We start from the raw sequence: 22,533 nt of genomic DNA on the forward strand, positions 1-22,533 counted from the left end.
AAATAATAATAATAATTGTATACAGCTGACCCCTCCTTCATACACCCAGGCTGTCTGCACAGTGCAGTCTTATAGCGCGCTGCACTTCTACCTCCGGCCGCCAGGGGGCGCGCTGTGCCTGGAGACTCCTCCAGGAAGTGTCAGGCCTGGAGTGACAGGGGCGGTCGGAGGCGCCAGGACAAGTGACAGGAAGGGGCGGGGCCCGCGTGCACTGACAACACAGCCGCGGGCTCGCTTTCCAGCAGTGTCGGCAGCAGCTTCCGGCCGCGGTGTGTGGAGGACGCTCTAAGCGGGAAATTACCTCTGCCTTCTAGCGGTGTTATCGCGGCTCCGGGAGGTGTGAGCGCCGCTGCTGTGCGGGCAAAGCCAAGATGAGCGCGGCCGGCGGCGAGGAGATCATCCGTATCGCCAAGAAGATGGAGCGGATGGTGCAGAAGAAGAACACGGTCAGTGCAGCTCACACCGAGCCCCAGCCGGACAGGCAGCATAGTGTAGAAGACTGCGGGAGGACAAGGCCCATAGAGCCGCACAGGAGCCTGCATCCTCCGTCAGTGCAGCAGGAAAGCGCTGCCATAGCCGACCCCGGTACCACGACTGCACAGGGGCCCCGTCTGCGGGGGCTTCCCCACCCTGCTCGCTGTCTCCTGGCGCCTCTGCTTTCCTGAATACTTAGACCCCATGAAATGCTAATTCTGGAGCATCTCTGCTTATAACTGCCGATCCTCGGTTATTCCTCCTGGAAATGCATGAATAGACAGTGTTACCATCCTCCGTATGAGGGTCAGCGCTGATTGGACTGTCAGTGTAAGGACTGCTGCGTGGTGTCACTTTGTCAGGTTGTCAGTGAGGGGACTTATAGCTGCAATGCCCCTCTGGGAAATATTAAGTGAAAACTGTGGAAAAAGAAAGCGCAATAGGGTCTTACCCCAATATATATAGGGTGAAGCAAAGAATAATCCTACTCACCAATTCGGGTTGTGACAGTCACAACACCTATAGCAGCATGTAACACCAAGTCCCGGCAGCGGTCCCCAAGAGGCAGATAACAGAGAGTAGTAGAGAATGGGTTTCACAGCCGCGCCAAAAGACTACTGGATTCTTCTCAGATTAATGTTTCTTTTATTTCATAACAGGTCAAGTCTACGCGTTTCAGAAGGACACAGCTCCCTTCTTCAGGACAAACCAGCAAAGAATCATCAAATCTCAATTTGATGATTCTTTTCTGGTTTGTCCTGAAGAAGGGAGCTGTGTCCTTCTGAAACGCGTAGACTTGACCTGTTATGAAATAAAAGAAACATTAATCTGAGAAGAATCCAGTAGTCTTTTGGCGCGGCTGTGAAACCCATTCTCTACTACTCTCTGTCCTCTGGGAAATATTAGCATTGTCTCTCCAGTAAGGAGACAAACTCTAGCGCCACCTATTGGAAGTAGCAATCCTAAAAGTTAAGTGGCTTGTAACAAGCCTTTTCATATGACTATGAAGTCCTATGAAAAGGCTTGTTAAAAAGCCACTTTTGCCTTTTAGGATTGCTACTTACAATAGGTGGTGCTAGAGTTTGACTCCTTACTGGAGAGACAGTTTGTCAGGTTATTCATACATTTCCAGGAGGAGTAAGAGAGGAACATCACAAATTAAAGAACTCATACAAGATGACTGATAATTGGTAGTTTCAGAAATACATTTATTTACTAAAGTGGAGGTGTCTGGGGGGCTGCACTATGTTACTATTGGTTGTGAGCAGTACTGATTCTGACAACCGGCCTGTGGCGCTGTCACCAGTCTGTCAGCGGTGTCCTGCTCCACAGCATGATTTGTAAGTTTCTTGGCATCGCTGCCATGAGGTAGTGTGCACAGTGTGCCAGTGGGAAGAGGGGGTGCCTTGTTTGGCAGCTGGAAGCGGAGGGGGGGTGCCTTGTTTGGCAGCTGGAAGCGGAGGGGGGGTGCCTTGTTTGGCAGCTGGAAGCGGAGGGGGGGTGCCTTGTTTGGCAGCTGGAAGCGGAGGGGGGGTGCCTTGTTTGGCAGCTGGAAGCGGAGGGGGGGTGCCTTGTTTGGCAGCTGGAAGCGGAGGGGAGGTGCCTTGTTTGGCAGCTGGAAGCGGAGGGGGGGTGCCTTGTTTGGCAGCTGGAAGCGGAGGGGGGGTGCCTTGTTTGGCAGCTGGAAGCGGAGGGGGGGGGCCTTGTTTGGCAGCTGGAAGCGGAGGGGGGGGGCCTTGTTTGGCAGCTGGAAGCGGAGGCGGGGGGCCTTGTTTGGCAGCTGGAGGCGGGGGGCCTTGTTTGGCAGCTGGAAGCGGAGGCGGGGGGCCTTGTTTGGCAGCTGGAAGCGGAGGCGGGGGGCCTTGTTTGGCAGCTGGAAGCGGAGGCGGGGGGCCTTGTTTGGCAGCTGGAAGCGGAGGCGGGGGGCCTTGTTTGGCAGCTGGAAGCGGAGGCGGGGGGCCTTGTTTGGCAGCTGGAAGCGGAGGCGGGGGGCCTTGTTTGGCAGCTGGAAGCGGAGGCGGGGGGCCTTGTTTGGCAGCTGGAAGCGGAGGCGGGGGGCCTTGTTTGGCAGCTGGAAGCGGAGGCGGGGGGCCTTGTTTGGCAGCTGGAAGCGGAGGCGGGGGGCCTTGTTTGGCAGCTGGAAGCGGAGGCGGGGGGCCTTGTTTGGCAGCTGGAAGCGGAGGCGGGGGGCCTTGTTTGGCAGCTGGAAGCGGAGGCGGGGGGCCTTGTTTGGCAGCTGGAAGCGGAGGCGGGGGGCCTTGTTTGGCAGCTGGAAGCGGAGGCGGGGGGCCTTGTTTGGCAGCTGGAAGCGGAGGCGGGGGGCCTTGTTTGGCAGCTGGAAGCGGAGGCGGGGGGCCTTGTTTGGCAGCTGGAAGCGGAGGCGGGGGGCCTTGTTTGGCAGCTGGAAGCGGAGGCGGGGGGCCTTGTTTGGCAGCTGGAAGCGGAGGCGGGGGGCCTTGTTTGGCAGCTGGAAGCGGAGGCGGGGGGCCTTGTTTGGCAGCTGGAAGCGGAGGCGGGGGGCCTTGTTTGGCAGCTGGAAGCGGAGGCGGGGGGCCTTGTTTGGCAGCTGGAAGCGGAGGCGGGGGGCCTTGTTTGGCAGCTGGAAGCGGAGGCGGGGGGCCTTGTTTGGCAGCTGGAAGCGGAGGCGGGGGGCCTTGTTTGGCAGCTGGAAGCGGAGGCGGGGGGCCTTGTTTGGCAGCTGGAAGCGGAGGCGGGGGGCCTTGTTTGGCAGCTGGAGGCGGGGGGCCTTGTTTGGCAGCTGGAGGCGGGGGGCCTTGTTTGGCAGCTGGAGGCGGGGGGCCTTGTTTGGCAGCTGGAGGCGGGGGCGGGGGGCCTTGTTTGGCAGCTGGAGGCGGGGGCGGGGGGCCTTGTTTGGCAGCTGGAGGCGGAGGCGGGGGGCCTTGTTTGGCAGCTGGAAGCGGAGGGGCCTTGTTTGGCAGCTGGAGGCGGGGGGGCCTTGTTTGGCAGCTGGAGGCGGGGGGGCCTTGTTTGGCAGCTGGAGGCGGGGGGGCCTTGTTTGGCAGCTGGAGGCGGGGGGGCCTTGTTTGGCAGCTGGAGGCGGGGGGGCCTTGTTTGGCAGCTGGAGGCGGGGGGGCCTTGTTTGGCAGCTGGAGGCGGGGGCTGTGGTGCCAGTCAGTTTATTGGCCCCACTGTCTGCCCTTCAGACACAGAATACAGGCTGCCATCCCTGTGACCACTCTGCAGGCCAGTACAGAGGGCTGCTGCAGTTCTCTCTAAGGCCTCTTTTACACGTCTGTGAAAATCACGCATGTGTTTCACGGACATGTCAAAGGTGCGTTTTGCCCTCGGTGTGCTGTGTGTATGGCACACGTGTGTTCCCGTGTGTTATCTGTGATAACACACGGAGAACGGGAACTTAAAGCTCACCTGTCCCTGGCGTTGCTGTCCGTGGTGCTGATCTTCGGTCCTGCCGACTCCCCTCTGCTTCCGTCCACAGTGAAGTGAATATTTAATGAGCGGCGGTCGGCAGCAAGTGACAACATCGGGAGAGGCAGGAGAAGGTGAGTAAAGGTTTGGGGTTTTTTTCCTCGCAGATACATGTTTTCTCTGGTCCGTGTCACACGGAACACATCTGTGTGGTCTGTTTGTGTTCCGTGTGACACCCGTGATGCCGGCGAGAAAATGGACATGTTGACGTGTGGAGCACACGGGCACACGTATGCTCCACACGGTCCATGGCAGAATACGCACGTGAACGCAGATCCGTTGATTTTAATGGGTCTACGCGTCTCCGGTACGTGAGCAAAACTGACTTTCACACGTCCGTGCCTCCGGTACGTGTATGGAGACCTTAGGGCCACTTCACACTGCGGTCTCCTCCATGTTCAGTGAGCCCATCGGGGCTTAAATCTAATCCAAATGGGATTCTGGTGTATGTGTCGGCGGCCTATTGACTATTGGTGCAGTCACCGTGCGCGCAGTCGTGCACCATATTTGGCTGTATACACATACTGAAGGCTGACACCCAGGCTTAGTAGACTGCCCTAGTGTCTGCCACCAGTAGGCGTATTTGCCTGAAAATGGTGCACGACAGAGTGCATGGTGACTGTCTGCATCGTTATAGTCAATGCCCTTGTCGGTGCATATACCTGAGTTCCATTTTGTGAGGGGGGGGGGGGTTGGATGTAAGCCCCGCTGAGATCACTGAACGTGTAGAGCGCAGTGTGTAAGAGCAATACTTCCTGGGGGGTGGGGGGATGTTGTCAGAATATAGACCTAGCTTATTGTTAGTATCTAGACATGTAGTGCATATTAAGGTTCCCATACTCCCATAATAGCTTTGTCTGGCCAGCAGCAATCTCTCCTGACCCCCATTACACACATACAGACTCTGCTTGACGGAGCGTGCCTGTCTTCCTAATGAGGAGACCCTTCGGGCAGCGGCTTTTCCCTTTCAGAACATAATGTCCTGCCTGTTTCCCTTGATACCTTGTTTTCCCGAAAATAAGCCCGAATCTGATTTTGCAGGGAAATATAAGCCCTACTTCAAAACAAATATAAGCCATAGTTAGTCGGCATTAGAGGAAGTCAAACTGGGTAATTTCTCAGGGCCCCACTCTCAGGGACCCCCATAATTTCTATTCTGAGGTTAACACAGCTAAAGGACCTTTACATGAACATGATGTCACCAAAGGTCTCCTAACAGCAGGAGTCTAGAGCTGAAGAGGAGACAGGATCGTGTATCTATTTATCTGTCATCGCTATCTATTAGGATAAAAACAGGAAAAAGTGGACTTTAATAGCTCATGTGACATGGCAATGTGTTGGTTGCTGCCAACATTTATCAACCGAAATGTTGCCATAACACTATTAAAGTCCACTTTTTCCTATATATATATTTTTTTTTTTTTCTAGAGTGCTGCTCATTTTTTTTTTCTGATTATCTATAATACCCATGTGTTACAGGGATTGGAGAATTATTTTGATGTTCCAGAATGTGATATGATTGTATTTGAATAAATGTCAATTATTTTTTTTTTTTAATTTGTTTTCCAAGAATAAATGTGACTTGTTGATTGAGGAAAAAAGACTTCCCCTGAAAATAAACCCTCTCCTGTCTTATTTTTGGAGTAACGCTGGTATCACCTGCTGAGGAAGGATTGGCAGATGTGGTGTCCTGTGGACACGGTGTTCCTCCGCTGCTCGGTCTGGACTCTGGCTTCCCTCTTTGCAACTTCATGTACTGTCACTTTCTAACTTTTACTTTCACTATTGTAGCTTTCATCAGCAGGTGATCAATCCGTGTAGGGTATCTTGGTATGTTAGTGTTGGCAGGAGAAACGCTGCATACAATACACATTTTTGCTTGCGTTCATTCCCATTTACTTGAACGGATGACAAACAATGAAAGAATTGACATGCTGCATATGGAAAAAAAAGAAACAAACCCCCACTTTGGGCTAGGTCGCATACTGTTTTTGTGGCATATTTCAGTCCTGACAGTGAATGAGTTTTCGGAGTTCTGCACATGCTGTTTATTAAGATTTGAACCTTCAAAGCATTTTTTTTTTTTTTGCTTCATATCAATGTGTGATAGTGATGAGGTTCATTATGTGATGGCACAAAGCCGGATGTGAGTGTGTGTACACAGGGCATAGAGGGCTGTACACACAGAGGGTATTCCAGACTAAACAAGTCGGCACCTGTCCACTGTATGGTGGTAACATAGACCATGGTGGTCTCCACTGATCACCTATCTCTGGATTCCTGTTCTTAGCTGGTGACCGGAATACATGCAGGAGGAGAAGAGTAAAGCGTGAGGTCCGGATGAAGCGCGGGGCTGCATTTATGTCTGACACTGACAAAGATGGCCGGTCTACAGTGTCATGCACTAGTATGGAGTGGCTGGACACATCCCTAGTGCTTCACTGACCTGAAACCCCAGAAATATAAAAGCCATTGTTATGATTCTGCTGCCAATCCACTACAATGTCTAGACTGGAGCATATAATAGGTATATTTGTCCTATACAGGAGTGAGACCCATAAGGGTGCTTAACACTCTGCAACATCGCTAACGATGTATTTTCAGGGTCACGTCGTTAGTGACCCACATCCGGCGCCGTTAGAGACATCGCAGCATGTGACACCAAGGAGCGACGATCAATGATCGCAAAAGCGTCAAAAATCGCTGATCGTTGACACGTCGCTCCTTTCAATAATATCGTTGCTGCTGCAGGTATGATGTTGTTCGTCGTTCCTGCAGCACCACATATCGCTGTGTGTGACACCGCAGGAATGACGAACATTTCCGTACCTGCATCCACCAGCAATGAGGAAGGAGGTGGGTGGTGTGTTACGGCCGCTCATCTCCGCCCCTTCTCTGCTATTGGCCGGCTGCTTAATGACGCCGCAGAGACGTCGCTATGATGCCGAACACACCTCCCCCTTGAAGGAGGGATTGTTCGGCGGTCACAGCGACGTCGCTGTAAAGGTATGTGCGCGGGACGCTGCCGTAGCGATAACGTTCGCTACAGCAGCGATCACCAAATGTCGCACAAGTGACTGGGTGGGTGCTACCGCGCACGACATCGCTAGCTATCGCTAGTGATGTCGCAGCGTGTAAAGCACCCTATAGACTCTGCATCTAGGACTTCACACCCCGATCAATGGGTAAACAATGGGTCACTCCCGGCAGTGGTGCAGATGGTGTTACCTGCTACTTATGTACTGTATGCACTTTTGGGTACTGTTTTTCTTTCTTCTTACCATAAAGTTTTTCTTAAAATCATGTCTGTAGTTGGAGTTATCATTATGAGCCCTTTCATTAAAGGGGTCCTGTTGGGCCTCTCTAAAGGGGGCTTTACACGGTAGCGATATCGCTAGCAATGTGTAGCGATAGCGAGCGTGTAAGTACCCGCCCCCGTCGCGCATGCGATTTTGTGATCGCTGCCGTAGCGAACATTATTGCTACGGCAGCGTCACACATACCTGGTTGGCGTCGTCGCTGTGACTGCCGAACAATCCCTCCTTCAAGGGGGAGGGACGTTCGGCATCACAGCGGCTAAGCGGCCGGCCAATCAAAGCGGAGGGGCGGAGATGAGCAGGACGTAACATCCTGCCCACCTCCTTCCTTCCGCATTGCGGCCGGCGGCAGGTAAGGAGACGTTCCTCGCTCCTGCGGTGTCACACATAGCGATGTGTGCTGCCGCATGAGCGATGAACCACCTGGATAAACAACCCTTACCGATTTTTGAGTTTGCGACGACGTCTCCATGGTGAACGATTTTCACCATTTTTGAGGTCGTTTAAGGTCGCTGGTCAGTGTCACACGCTGCGATATCGTTAATGACGCCGGATGTGCGTCACTAACAACGTGACCCCCAACAACAAAACATTAACGATATCGTAGCGTGTAAAGCCCCCTTAAGTGTTTGACAGGCCTCTCCCTTGCATGTACCTGGCAATAGCCAGCAGTGGTGCTGGTAAGAGGATGCACTAGACCAGTCTGTTCTCTGGATTTCAAAGAATATTTTCTCTAAAATGCTGGAGTGGTTCAGAGAAACCTTTTTTACCTGGCTGTAATGGTGCAGCTGGACTCTGTGCTACCCGCGGCTTGGTCAGCATGAATCGCCTGACAAATTCACCTTGCATTCAAACTCCTGATCCTCAGCTCCCCTATGTAATCTATCAGAAGAGGGTCGGGAGGGTCTTCTACATCCAATGGTTGGCCGATCCTGCAGAAATTGACAGATTTAGCTGACTTTAATGTGTATAGAGATTTTTGCTCCGGTGGGCTCAGTGGTCAGCGTTTATTGTAGTGTTGACATGCTGTACATTAATGTGACCACGAGACAATCACTGTCCTTGGTGTTTGCATGCTGTATATGCAGACAGTGATTGGCTGCAGCAGTCACATGTGTTTTGCATCCCTGCAGGGAAATAGAGAGAGGCCGCTGGGGACCACCAAAGTGTGGAGGCTTGAACAGATCAAACCCTGCATGCGTCCAAATAACCCTGTACTGGTGATCATGGTCCCAAAGACACGCATAGTAAAGGGATCCACTTGGATCAGTTCCAGCACTACATATATTCTAGGTGACCTATTGGGAAGTCCTAGAAATTACTAAATAGCCTGCTTCCCTAATATAAACTGAATTGTATTAAAGCCTTCTGTTGGTGGCCAGCTGCTGCAGAACAGCTTTGTTGTATGCCGCGCATCCATACCTGCTCAGCAGGTGTGTGTCCTGCCATATGTAACCCATGTGCTATTGCCGTGATCATATACACTAGTCACAAAAAGTTAGGGATATTTGGCTTTAGGATGAAAATGTGAAGATGATCCAAAAATGCGCTCTAACATTTTCAGGTGAACTTATTGTGATCTAAACATTTTGAATGCACATGTCCAACTGGTCAATGTTTCAGTCATTTTTGCACTGCTTGCTGTTCTGTAACAAAAAGCTTAATGGCAAAATTGACAACAGATGTTTGATCCATGAATCGCCCCACTAAATTTTGGGGTTCAATTACAACTGGCATTTAAACAGTCCTCCTCATCACGCTGTTCACATTTTGACATCATGAGCAAAAAAACGACACCTAACAATTAAGTACCTCACCATTGTGAGGCTTCAAGCAGGATGTTCTCAAACGGAGGTGGCCACTGAGCTTGGTGTCCTCAGCAGGTTGCAACAGCGATACAGAGAGACTGGAAGAGTCACAGAAAGGCATAGGAGTGGACATCCTTTGGCCACATCCTACACTGATGACCACTTCATTATGAACAATGTCCTCTGGAACCAGATTATGAATTCCACACAACTCCAGGCACATTTAAGGGAGGTGAGAGGCACCTAAGGGTCACATCAGACCATTCAAAACATTTACATCAGCGTGGTCTGCATGCTAGACAACCTGCAAGGGTACCTGACCACACCACCAGGCACAAACATTGTCTAGCTGGAAGAGGGACCAGTGGGCCTCATCGCTGTTCACTGATGAATCAATTCATGCCAAGCAGAATAATGGCTGGCGCTTGTTTCCTACAGCACTGTTCTAGGTGTGCTGAGCGTCTCGAGAAAATCCTTCTTAGCTGAAGACTTCATCCACTATAAGTTCATGCTCAAAACCTACAACTCTGCTCTCCATCTGGCTAAACAAGTATACTTTACCAATCTCATCTCTTCACTAGCCAACAATCCTAAACGACTCTTTGAAATCTTCCTCTCCCTCCTGAGCCCTAAAGCACAGACCCCGGCCACGAACCTAAGCTCTGATGATCTGGCCACTTTCTTCTTACAAAAGATCAACGACATCCGCAAAGAAATCTTTGAAAAATCCCCTCAGAGCCTGGATCCCCTCCTCTCCCACACCTCAAGCTCACTATCAATATTTGAGCCTGTCACAGAAGAAGTGACGCGTCTCCTTGCCTCTTCCCGCCCAACAACATGCACCAGTGACCCTCTTCCCTCACATCTCCTTCAGGCTCTCTCCCCAGCTGTCTAACCAAAATGTTTAACCTCTCTCTTTCATCAGGTATCTTTCTTTATCGTTCCTTTGGGAGACCCAGACCATGGGTGTTTAGCTTCTGCCTCCGGAGGACACACAAAGTACTACACTAAAAAGTCTAGCTCCTCCCTCTGAGCTTATACACCCCCTGGTGAGCCAGTCCCAGCCAGTTTATCGCTTTGTGTTCAGGAGGCATACATCCACACATGCACTCTCATATGATTTTTTTCCTTTTGGAATGAGTTTGAAGAACTGCGGGTCCACGTCTGGACCCCTGGCATGTCCCTTCTCACCCCACTGTGTCGGCGGTGTTGTAAGGTTGGTTTCCTAGGCTGGAGCCTTACATGCCGTGCTCCTTCACCATCCCTCCTGGGCTCTGGCTTGAAGTGGGAGCCAGCACGGTCTCCATGCCTGGCAGGAGACCGGTCTCCATCCGCAGCCCTTTAGGACCCTGCTGGACCGGAGCACTCATCCCCAGGGACATGGCCCTGCGTCTCAGCAGCTAAGTAACTGAGATGTTTATATTTGGGGGTCCCTGTGCTGTATTGTTTGGGGAGAGTGTGTTTGCTGTATTTACTGACATTTCCGGCGGGTTCTCTAGCTATCGCCCGAGAACCGCGCCGATGGTGCCTGGGTGTCGGCCTCGCCGCTCAAATTTAGGCCCCGGCTTCACCGGAGGCCTAGTTTCGTTTCGCTGCCCTCACATGTCACTCATGCAGAGGGACAGCGCGGCTCCTCCCGGCGGCCGTTCTGCACAAGGGAGGGACACTCCCCACTGCTGTGAGTGTCTCCTCCCCTGTAGGTCTCTATGGCCCTCCAGATCCCGCTCTTCATGCCAGTTCCGCCCCCTCTCTTCGCTCCGGCGGCCATTTTCTCAGCGTTCACTCAGAGCTGGTCTCTGCATCCCTGCTGAGAGGTGCTGTGTTTGGGGGTCCGGGCTTCGGGATCTGGAGGGCACACAACACCGCTCTACACAGCACAGTGGTCTGGTAAGCCACAACCGGTTCTGGTTGTGGACCTCTGTGTATACTCTCTGGGGTTCATTCTCTGGCAGAGCCCCCACTTCAGCAGCATGTCTCACACGAGGAGCAAGGCTCCAAAGCTTTACTCTGTATACGCTGCATGTAAGCTCCTGCTGCCTGAACCGAGCACCTATCCACATTGTGATGCCTGCTCTACCTTGGCGGTGCCACAGCCTGGAGTCTCACCCCCAGTGGTCTCTCAGGCTGCTCCTGTGGCTGAACCCCTGGCTTGGGTAGAATCCTTTTCTAGGTCTCTCTCCCAGTCTTTTGCTGAGTCCATGGGACTTCTGTCCAGGACTTTGCTGAATCTGCATCAGCCCCCCTCACAGGGTGCCTCTGCTGCTAGGTCTCTCTCAGGACCGGAGCTCACAGAGGATTCATCATCAGGTCCCAGACCCCGTACTCCTGAGAAGAGACGTAGGGTTACCTCTCCCTCCTCCTCCCGCGGCTCTGATTCAAAAGCGGACTCGCAGGATGAGGAGGATGCCTTTACAGGGGGTTCGGAGGCTAACTCCATGTACCCCATTGATCTGTCCGAAAGTGACTCAGATTTTAGTGACTTGATTGCTTCCATTAACTCTGTACTGGATCTCAATCCGCCAGTCTCAGAGGAGCAACCCTCTCTGGCAGAAAAGCACCAGTTTACCTCGCCTAAGAGAGCAAGGAGTGTTAACCACTCCAGTTTTCAGGCTGCTGTGACCAAACCCAGGGCCTGTCCTGACAAACTCTTCCCAAAGCGTGGTTCTGATGACCGTTTTCCCTTTCCACCTGAGGTGGTCAAGGAGTGGGCTCAGTCCCCAAAGGTAGACCCCCCCCCCCCCCCCCGGTGTCTAGGCTCTCAGCCCGGACCGTTGTCGGTGGCTGATGGCACCTCCCTTAAGGATTCCACTGACCGTCAGATTGACCTTCTGGCCAAATCCGTATATGAAGCGGCGGGGGCCTCCTTTTCCCCGACCTTTGCAGCAGTGTGGGCTCTCAAAGCCATATCTGCTTCTCTGGAGGAGACGCACCAGGGAATCTACGCCCAAAATGGTTGCCTTGACTTCCCAAGCTTCGGCTTTTTCATCTTATGCCATGTCTGCCATGCTGGGGGCTTCTCACCGCACTGCGGTGGCTTCGGCTAATTCCCTCGCTATCCGCAGGATCTTGTGGCTTCGAGAGTGGAAGGCAGATGCTTCTTCAAAGAAGTACCTTGCTGGGCTCCCTTTTGCTGGGTCCCGGCTGTTCGGAGAACAGCTGGATGAAATTAAGGAAGCTACTGGCGGGAAGAGTACTTCCATGCCACAAACCAAGACCAGGAAACCTGCCCAGGGTAGGAATCAGTCGAGGTTTCGCTCCTTTCGTTCCTCCAACTGGTCATCCTCTAAGCCCTTGGCCTCGTCCACTAACTCAGCCAAGGACCAGAAATCCAACTGGCGCCCAAAAGCGCGTCCACAGAAGACCGCAGGAGGTGCTGCCACTAAGGCAGCCTCCTCGTGACTATCTGCCCGCCCCAGCAACGTCCTTAGTCGGTGGCAGGCTCTCCCACTTTGGCGACGCTTGGTTTCAACACGTCTCCGATCAGTGGGTGAGAGATATCCTCTCCCACGGCTACAGGATAGAATTCTCTTCCAGACCGCCAAACAGATTTTTTCTCTCAACCCCCAGTTCCCCCCTGCTCCAAGGCCGCCGCCTTCTCACAGGCCGTGGCATCCTTGCAGGCCAACGGAGTAATTGTACCAGTTCCCGCCCAGGAACGGTTCAGAGGTTTCTACTCAAATCTCTTCCTAGTCCCCCAAAAAGGACGGTACATTCCGACCCATCCTGGATCTCAAGCTTCTCAACAAGCATGTTCAGGTGCGGCACTTTCGCATGGAGTCTCTGCGATCAGTCATTGCCTCAATGACCCAAGGGGATTTCCTAGCGTCCATCGACATAAGAGATGCCTATCTGTATGTGCCAATTGCAGTTTCACACCAGCGTTGGCTACGTTTTGCAATCGGAGAAGATCATTTCCAATTTGTGGCTCTCCCCTTCGGGTTGGCCACAGCCCCTCGGGTATTCACCAAGGTCATGGCAGCAGTGATTGCGGTTCTGCACCTACAGGGGTTGGCAGTGATTCCTTACCTGGACGACCTTCTAGTCAAGGCTTCATCCAGCGCAGACTGTCAGCGGAGTGTCTCGCTCACTCTCGCCACTCTAGCCCAATTCGGGTGGCTTGTCAATCTGCCCAAGTCCACTCTGACTCCGACCCAGAGGCTCACGTACCTAGGGATGCAGTTCGAGACTCTGCCGGCACTTGTGAAGCTGCCCTTAGTCAAACAGCAGTCCCTCCAACTGCGCTCTCTGCTGTGGCCCCGCCGTTCTTCCCTCAGGCGTCTGATGCAGCTGCTGGGTCAAATGGTGGCGTCAATGGAAGCTGTTCCATCTGCGCCCCCTGCAGCTGGACATTCTCCGCTGTTGGGACAAGCGGCCTTCCTCCTTACACAGGTTAGTGGCTCTGTCGCCACAGACCAGGAGCTCTCTTCAGTGGTGGCTTCGGCCCCTCTCTCTGTCCCAGGGGCGCTCCTTCCTGTCCCCGTCCTGGGTGATCCTCACCATGGATGCCAGTCTATCCGGCTGGGGAGCGGTATGTCTCCACCACAGAGCGCAGGGCACTTGGACTCCGTCCGAGTCAGCCCTTTCAATCAATGTGCTGGAAACCCGAGCTGTGCTTCTAGCTCTCCTAGCTTTTCACCACCTGTTGGCGGGCAGGCACATTCGAGTCCAGTCAGACAACGCGACAGCGGTTGCCTACATCAATCACCAAGGCGGGACCCGCAGCCGCCTGGCAATGTTGGAGGTACAACGCATCCTTCAATGGGTGGAGGACTCGGGAGTCCACCATATCCGCAGTCCACATACCAGGCGTGGAAAACTGGGAAGCAGATTATCTCAGCCGTCAAACCGTGGACGGTGGCGAGTGGTCCCTGCACCCGGCAGTGTTTCAGTCAATCTGCTGCAAATGGGGCACTCCGGACGTGGACCTAATGGCATCCCGTCACAACAACAAAGTTCCTGTTTTACGTGGCTCGCTCCCACGATCCTCAGGCATTCGCCGCGGACGCTCTGGTTCAAGACTGGTTCCAGTTTCGTCTGTCCTACGTGTTTTCCCCCTCTAGCGCTCTTGCCCAGAGTCCTGCGCAAGATCAGAATGGAGGGCCGTCGAGTCATCCTCATTGCACCGGACTGGCCCAGGCGAGCTTGGTATCCAGACCTGCTCCATCTGTCCGTAGAGATGCCGTGGCATCTCCCGGACCGTCCAGACCTTCTCTCGCAAGGTCCGTTTTTCCGCCCGAATTCTGCGGCTCTCAAATTGACGGCGTGGCTCTTGAGTCCTGGATTTTGACGGCTTCTGGTATTCCTCCTGAAGTCATCTCCACTATGACTCGGGCCCGTAAGGCTTCCTCCGCTAAGATCTATCACAGGACTTGGAGAATTTTCCTGTCCTGGTGTCGCTCTACCGACCATCCTCCTTGGCCTTTCTCCTTGCCGACCCTTCTGTCTTTTCTACAGTCCGGTCTGCAGCTAGGGCTGTCCCTCAACTCTCTCAAGGGACAAGTCTCGGCTCTGTCAGTCCTGTTCCAGCGACGTCTTGCTCGGCTGGCTCAGGTCCGCACCTTCATGCAGGGCGCGTCTCAAATCATTCCGCCCTACCGGCGGCCCTTGGATCCATGGGACCTTAATTTGGTTCTCACGGTTTTGCAGAAACCCCCCTTTGAGCCTCTTAGGGAGGTTTCCTTGTATCGTCTTTCACAGAAAGTGGCCTTTCTGGTGGCCATAACTTCCCTCAGGAGAGTCTCTGATTTGGCTGCGCTCTCTTCGAAGTCACCTTTTTTAGTCTTTCATCAAGACAAGGTGGTTCTCCGTCCGACTCCGGACTTTCTTCCTAAGGTGGTCTCTCCTTTCCACCTTAACCAGGACATTACCCTACCTTCCTTTTGTCCGGCTCCTGTTCATCGCTTTGAAAAAGCGCTGCATACTCTAGATCTGGTGCGTGCTCTCCAGATCTATGTGTCTCGCACCGCTGCACTTAGGCGGTGCGCTTCTCTTTTTGTGCTGACCACAGGTCGACGCAAGGGCCTCTCTTCTTCTAAGCCGACCTTAGCCCGTTGGATTAGATCGACCATTTCGGACGCCTACCAGAGTTCTCAGGTGTCTCCCCCGCCGGGGATCAAGGCACATTCGACCAGAGCTGTTGGTGCCTCTTGGGCTTTTAGGCACCAGGCTACGGCTCAACAAGTCTGTCAGGCTGCCACTTGGACTAGCCTGCATACCTTTTCGAAGCACTACCAAGTGCATGCTCATGCTTCGGCAGATGCGAGTTTGGGCAGACGCATCCTTCAGGCGGCTGTCGCCCATTTGTGAAGTTAGGTTCTGCCTACTTCTTAGTTTTTCGGTTTCTTCCTACCCAGGGACAGCTTTGGAACGTCCCATGGTCTGGGTCTCCCAAAGGAACGATAAAGAAAAAGAGAATTTTGTTTACTTACCGTAAATTCTTTTTCTTATAGTTCCGTATTGGGAGACCCAGCTCCCTCTCTGTTGCCTGTTGGCATTTTTTCTTGTTCCGCGTGTTCTCACCGGCTGTTGTCATGGACAGAGTCTCCGGTTGTTCCGGCTCTTGCTCTGTCCTACTTGTGGGTGGCTATTCTCCTTCAGCTTTTGCACTAAACTGGCTGGGTCTGCTCACCAGAGGGTGTATAAGCTCAGAGGGAGGAGCTACACTTTTTAGTGTAGTACTTTGTGTGTCCTCCGGAGGCAGAAGCTAAACACCATGGTCTGGGTCTCCCAATACGGAACTATAAGAAAAAGAATTTACGGTAAGTAAACAAAATTCTCTTTTTTCCTTCATCATTTAAACATGCCATCATAACCCCTCTACTTAAAAAAACCTTCCCTCAATCAGAACTGTGCCGCTAACTACAGACCAGTCTCTAACCTTCCCTTTATCTCTAAGCTCCTGGAACGCTTGGTCCACTCGGCTAATCCGCTATTTATCTGAAAACTCACTTCTTGATCCCTCTCAATCTGGTTTCCGCTCTTTACACTCCACCGAAACGGCCCTGACCAAAGTCTCAAATGATCTATTAACAGCAAAATCTAAAGGCCACTATTCCCTATTGTTTCTCTTGGATCTCTCAGCTGCTTTTGACACTGTGGATCACCAACTTCTCACCATGCTCCGCTCTATTGGCCTCAAGGGCACTGCTCTCTCCTGGTTCTCCTCCTATCTCTCTGACCACTCCTTCACGGTTTCCTTTGCTGGCTCTTACTCCACTCCTCTCCCCCTCACCTTCGGGGTTCCTCTAGGCTCTGTCTTGGGCCCTCTCCTTTTCTCTCTATACACCGCCCCTATTGGACAAAACATCAGCCGATTCGGTTTCCAATACAATTTCTATGCTGATGACACCCAATTATATACATCATCTCCAATCCTCACCCCTGCTTTCTTACAAAATACCAGGTATTGTCTGTCTGCTGTCTCTCAAAGCATGTCCTCCCTCTATCTGAAACTGAATCTTTCCAAAACTGAGTTTCTTGTGTTTCCTCCCTCTACCAACCAATCTACACCCGACATCTCAATTACCTTCGATGATTCAATCATTATTCCCAAGCAGCATGCTCACTGTCTTGGGGTCATATTTGACTCAGAACTGTCCTTCATCCCCATATACATTCACTCACTCGCACATGTCGCCTACATCTCAAACATCTCCAGAATCCGACCATTTCTTAATTTGGAAACTGCAAAAACCCTTACTGTCGCTCTTATTCATTCCCGCCTAGATTACTGCAACTCTTTGATTGGTCTCCCTCGGACCAAACTCTCCCCTCTCCAATCCATCTTGAATGCAGCTGCCAGGGTCATATTCCTGTCCAGCCGCTTCACCGATGCCTCCACCTTGTGCCAGTCACTGCACTGGCTACCTATCAGCTACAGAATACAATACAAACTCCTATCCCTCACCCACAAAGCTCTCCACAGCTCTGCACCACCATATATCTCATCCCTCATCTTTATCATCCTACCCGCCCCCTTCGTTCCTCAAATGATCTTAGACTAACTTCCTCCATAATACGAACCTCACACCTCCATCTCCAAGACTTTTTCTCATGCCGCGCCAGTTTTCTGGAATGCACTACCCCAAAGAATGCGACTAACATCCAGCCCCCAAGTTTTTAAGCGTACATTAAAAACACATCTCTTCAGACAAGCTTATCATAATAACTTACTAACCTAACTCCCCCGTCCCACCGTCTAAATGCTACTCAGAACCTTCTCTCTCTTATTTCTGTCCTCACATCCTACATACAACCAATAGCACGTAAGGGCACCCAAAAGGCTACTGTCAAAAGACCAGATCATTCATCTTTATATGTAACTAATTAACTAGCATAACAATAGCCGGCCAGATCTACAAGTGTGCTTCACCTCTTGTGTCCCCCTTCTTCCCCATAGACTGTAAGCTTTCGAGCAGGGCCTTCATTCCTACTGTAGCTGTTGAATTATGTGCTATTTTGTTTGGTATCTGTCTATACAACCCCCACCGGATTGTAAAGTGCTGCGGAATATCTTGGCGCTATATAAATAAACTATTTATTATTATTATTATTATTATTATTATTATTATTATTATTATTATGGAAATCCTGAAAACATGCACTGTTGGCGGCCCTTGAGGACTGGAATTGGGGACCCATGCTATGGAGAATAGCGCAGTGCGTTAACGGACTGCGCTATTCTCCATAGTGATGGACTGCACTGAACGCAAGTGTGAAAGTGCCCTTACCTCTGGCACCCCCTCTGTTGTCAGTCTGTCTGCTATTGTTTGGGCTTCCCTGACATGATCCTGGGTCGGCACAGTCTGTGGGATTGTCCTATAGCCTGACTCCATAGCTCTGGGCTGGGAGTGTCCCTGTGTACAAGAAACGTTTACTGCTCACGTTTGTCATGTTTTATTCTCTCGGGTGTAATTTGTGGCCTGTACTAATCGCATCATATGAGCCCAGTGGCTGCTATTCACTGCTGCAGTTCCTTGATTTAGCAAAACTGATGTATCCTCATCACTATGGGCCCTGCCTCTGAGGAGTCGCCTTCAGCAGAAGGACCACCGCAGTCCAGCCCTGCCCCCTCATTTTAGTGATCGATGGGGTTCTCTGCACCATGATGTGTCTGAAGCCTGAGTTATACTTATTCATACATTTGACTGTCATTTATTTACTTTGGAAAGTGCATCCTCTCATCTAATAATTTTATTTTTTCAGCATTTGAGAAGTGAAAAGTTTACATATGTAGTAATGTCTCCTGGCGACTTCTGTGAGATTTCAAATCATTAATTTTTTTTTCTTTTTCTGTTCTCCTTCCTATAGGTTGGGGCTTTAGACTTACTCAAAGAACTTAAAAACCTTCCAATGACTTTGGAGCTTCTTCAGGTAAGAGTCGGGCAAGATCCGACACACATCTTCTGATCTGTACAGATGGAGAGCGTGTGGACTAAAGAGCGAGTGCTTAGACTGGTGCTTGTTTATGGGCAGATTGTCGCATCAAATGTATGAAAGTCAAACTCTGCTGGTTTGTGCCCCTTAAAGGGAATTGTGACCGCAGGTTTTTGCTGTATAATCTGAGAGCAGCATAATATGGGGCAAGAGACCCTAATTCCATGGTTCTGTCACTTACTGGGCTGCTTGGTGTAGTTTTGCTAGAATCCCGGTTTTGTCTGATGTAGATGTATCAGAGCTAAGGCTAGTTTCACACATGCGGCTTTTCGCTGGTTTGCCGCATCCGTCACAGCTCCAGTGCAATTCAGTTCAATGTCAACACAACAAGCTAAAATGTGATGCAGGAACAATACAGGTCGCAGTAGCGACCTGTATAACGATCTCAGCAGTCACTGGGACCCTGTCACACAGCGATGGTTCCTGCCCAGCAGGACATCATCGCCTCTGAAGAAAATGGCCTGGACCATTGTGCAACGACTAGAGATCTCACAGCAGGGGCCTGATCGCTGGTAGGTGTCACACATAACAAGATCGCTAACTGGATCACTACTGCGTCACAGAAACCGTGACTCAGCTGCGATCTCGCTAGCGATCTCGTTATGTGTGACGGTACCTTAAGTCTTCTGCTCTGTGTATAACCATACTATGACTGTCAGCTTCCTGTGGACACTGTACATTGTCAACAAGCTGCTAATCAGTGGGTGGGGGTGGGTTACACAGATAAACCTGACTGGTCTGCATGTGAGCTTTAAGGTACCGTCACACATAGCGAGATCGCAGCTGAGTTACGGTTTCTGTGACGCAGTAGTGATCCCGTTAGCGATCTTGTTATGTGTGACACCTACCAGCGATCAGGCCCCTGCTGTGAGGTTGCCGGTCGTTGCAGAATGGTCCAAGCCATTTTCTTCAAAGGCGATGTCCTGCTGGGCAGGACACATCGCTGTGTTTGACACTGTGTGACAGGGTCACAGTGATTGCTGAGATCGTTATACAGGTCGCTACTGCGACCTGTATTGTTCCTGCATCGCTGGTAAGATCTGACTGTGTGACATCTCACCTGCGACCTCCCAGCGTCTTACCTGCGATCCCTATCAGGTAGCATCGTTTTCAGGATCGCTGGTAAGTCGTGTGTGTGACTGGGCCTTTAGTCAGTGATAATCTGCTAATAAAATGTAGATTATATTGACACTACAGCATAAGTGGCACATCCTGAGATTCACCCTATATTATACTTTTCTCAGATTAAATAGCGAAAACCTGCTGACAGATTCCCTTAAACACAAGCCAACAAAACTGTATGGGGTATGCAGGCCATTCTTTCTGACCCCATACAGCGTGCATGCGGCTGCAACACATCCAGTTAACATGAAGTAACATGCTCCCTACAACGATGATTGAATGGCTCACATAAGTGGATACAGTCAGCTGAAGGATGAACGTTTTTCTAGTTTGTTGGCATGTGTACATGGGATTATGGAGGCATTATACCTAGTATTTGGTTAGGTACACCGTATACATTTTGGCGCTTTTTTCGATTTATTTTATAATGTTGCCATAGGCCTCCCATTTACCGAACAGGTTAAATGGACTCTGTCACCAGATTTTTGCTCCCTGATCTGAGAAGAGCATAATGTAGAGACAGAGACCCTGATTCCAGCGATTTGTCACTTACTGAGCTGTTTGCTGTCTTTTTGATAAAAACAATGCCTTCTCTGCTGCAGATCTAGCAGTTTTATACAGAATATGCTACCCAAATAGTCATGTAATGATGATCTACTGCTGATTTAAAGAGTGATTTTATCAGAACTACACTAAGCAGCCCAGTAAGTGACACTTCGCTGGAATCAGGATCTCTGCCCCTATGTTATGCTGCTCTCAGATTAGGTGGCAAAAACCTGCTGACAGTCCGTTTTAAATGTGTTCCTTTTGGCCTCCGCCTGCTGGATAACTCCTGCGCACCATGTAATTTCCCATACAGAGAGCCACTACAGACAAGTATATACCATGTAGTGTGTTTTGTACAATGGCTCCCTATGGTGGACAGATGCATCCTGCCTGTGGCCAGTTGTGTGCGTGTACCTTTTGTCGTGTGTGCAGCCTCAGTGAGCACAGATGCAAGATCTGTGTGACTTTACATGTTTTGGCACCGCGGTGGTCAGTGGTTGTCACGGTTCAGCTCTGGAGTCCCACCAAGGACATCTGAAAGGAGTTGAACCCTCACTCCTGACATACTGATATTAGGCATAAATACATTCAATTGGGGTCTCATTCTCAATGCTGCCATTCTTGTTACAAAAACAAAACAAAAATATGGGCAGGGCTATATGTATATTATAGGGCTTTTATTTTTATTATTAAGAAAATGGATTGTAGGGAGATAAAAAAACAAACAAAATCCATGAGCCATAACTTTGCTCATCTGGTCACAAAAAGGTGTGTGTGTGTGTGTGTGTGATGTTTTCCAGGATTCCTTCGTCCCTGAGGGTGACTAGAGCATGTGATTGATCACAATACACGTCTTCATACAGTGGCTGTGTAGATCCTGATACATTGGCACATACACAGGCTTTAATTTCCTTTCTGTGGGCTGCACTTTGTGTGTTTTTCTTTGTGTAACTTTCCTTTAATGGGAAAACACACAAGAAGTAATGGGCCGTGGTATTGGGGTTTCCTCTTTAACCACTCACCACTAAAATGAAGATTGGCAGAAGATTTACACTGTAACATGTTGGGCGTCCTGACCGCTGGTAAATCCTTTGCTTGGAGGGTGTTAGAAGGGTAAATGAGACTAGCCCTCCATTATAACTATAGGAACCTTTTTGTTATAATCTAATCTTCTAACCAAACCTGATAACCCCAGGATTTGACAAACTCTGACATTGAGAATATTGTAGGAGTGTTTTGGGAGGGGCTGTTCTATTATAATTTTTTTTTTGTGTTGAAAAAACACTTTCTTTAGGTCGCAAATGGTTCAACATCCAACTAGGTACTGTCACACTAAAGCGACGCTCCAGCGATCCCACCAGCAACCTGACCTGGCAGGGATCGCTGGAGTGTCGTTACATGGTCGCTGGTGAGCTGTCACACAAGCAGATCTCGCCAGCAACCAGTGACCAGCCCCCAGCCAGCAGCGACGCATGGAAGCGATGCTGCGCTTGGTAACTAAGGTAAATATCGGGTAACCAAGGAAAGGGCTTCTTGGTTACCTGATGTTTACCGTAGTTACCAGCGTCCGCTGAAGCCGGCTCCTGCTGCCTGCACATTTAGTTGTTGCTCTGTCGCTGTCACACACAGCGATGTGCGCTTCACAGCGGGACAGCAACAACTAAATAATGGTCCAGGACATTCAGCAACAACCAACGACCTCACAGCAGGGGCCAGGTTGTTGCTGGATGTCACACACAGCAACATCGCTAGCAACATTGCGGTTATGTCACAAAAGTCGTGCCTCAGCAGCGATGTTGCTAGCGGTGTTGCTTAGTGAGACGTGGCCTTTACACTTTTTTCTCCTTAACACATTTCACAATGCAGGGTATTAAAAATGTCTCTAAATTGTTTGTAGGATACATGTATTGTTCGGAGGTGACTATAAAGCTCATGAGACCTTTTAAAGGGTTTTCTTTTATCTGTAATGAATAATATTGCAGAGTGCTTTGAACACAAACTTTGCAATTGATCTCTTATTTATACTTCTACATTGTACAGAACACAGGATATGTTTTTAACACTATAACTTGGTTTCCTAGCAAAGTATCTAGCAGTGCTATAAAGGTTGCATGATATCTTGATTTGGCCAGCCCCAATTGTTCTTCAGGAGCACGCTGCTCCCCTGCGTCATCTCTTGCCAGGGCGGGTGGGGGTTCCCTGATTAGCAGTTTAGGCTGGTGGCATGGATCATCATTGGCCTGAGCAGTGCGTTCTCTAATGCTGCAAATGGAGACCTCAAAGGAGATAAGAAGCTCTGAAGATGCCCTGATCCAACAGTAGGCCAGCATCAGGCAGCTCTTTCAAGCTCTAAACCTAGCAGACCGGCCAGCACTGATAGACTG

At 50.7% G+C, this 22,533-nt stretch overlaps 1 protein-coding gene across 2 annotated transcripts in view; it reads left to right on the top strand.

The window, feature by feature from the left end:
* Window positions 1–215: 215 nt before the first annotated feature.
* Window positions 216–22,533, top strand: part of TCEA1 (transcription elongation factor A1) — a 55,883-nt gene continuing 33,565 nt past the window's right edge. Inside the window, exons 1-2 of one of the 2 annotated variants that reach the window (XM_075353268.1) lie at window positions 216–446; window positions 18,356–18,418. In XM_075353268.1, the coding sequence (XP_075209383.1) occupies window positions 372–446; window positions 18,356–18,418 (138 nt within the window). In that variant the 5' untranslated portion in view covers window positions 216–371. The remainder of the gene's footprint in view (window positions 447–18,355; window positions 18,419–22,533) is intronic. The other variant, XM_075353267.1, reaches the window with a different exon arrangement.

Source organism: Anomaloglossus baeobatrachus, chromosome 6, assembly GCF_048569485.1.
Source record: "Anomaloglossus baeobatrachus isolate aAnoBae1 chromosome 6, aAnoBae1.hap1, whole genome shotgun sequence".
In the NCBI taxonomy this organism is placed as follows: domain Eukaryota; kingdom Metazoa; phylum Chordata; class Amphibia; order Anura; family Aromobatidae; genus Anomaloglossus; species Anomaloglossus baeobatrachus.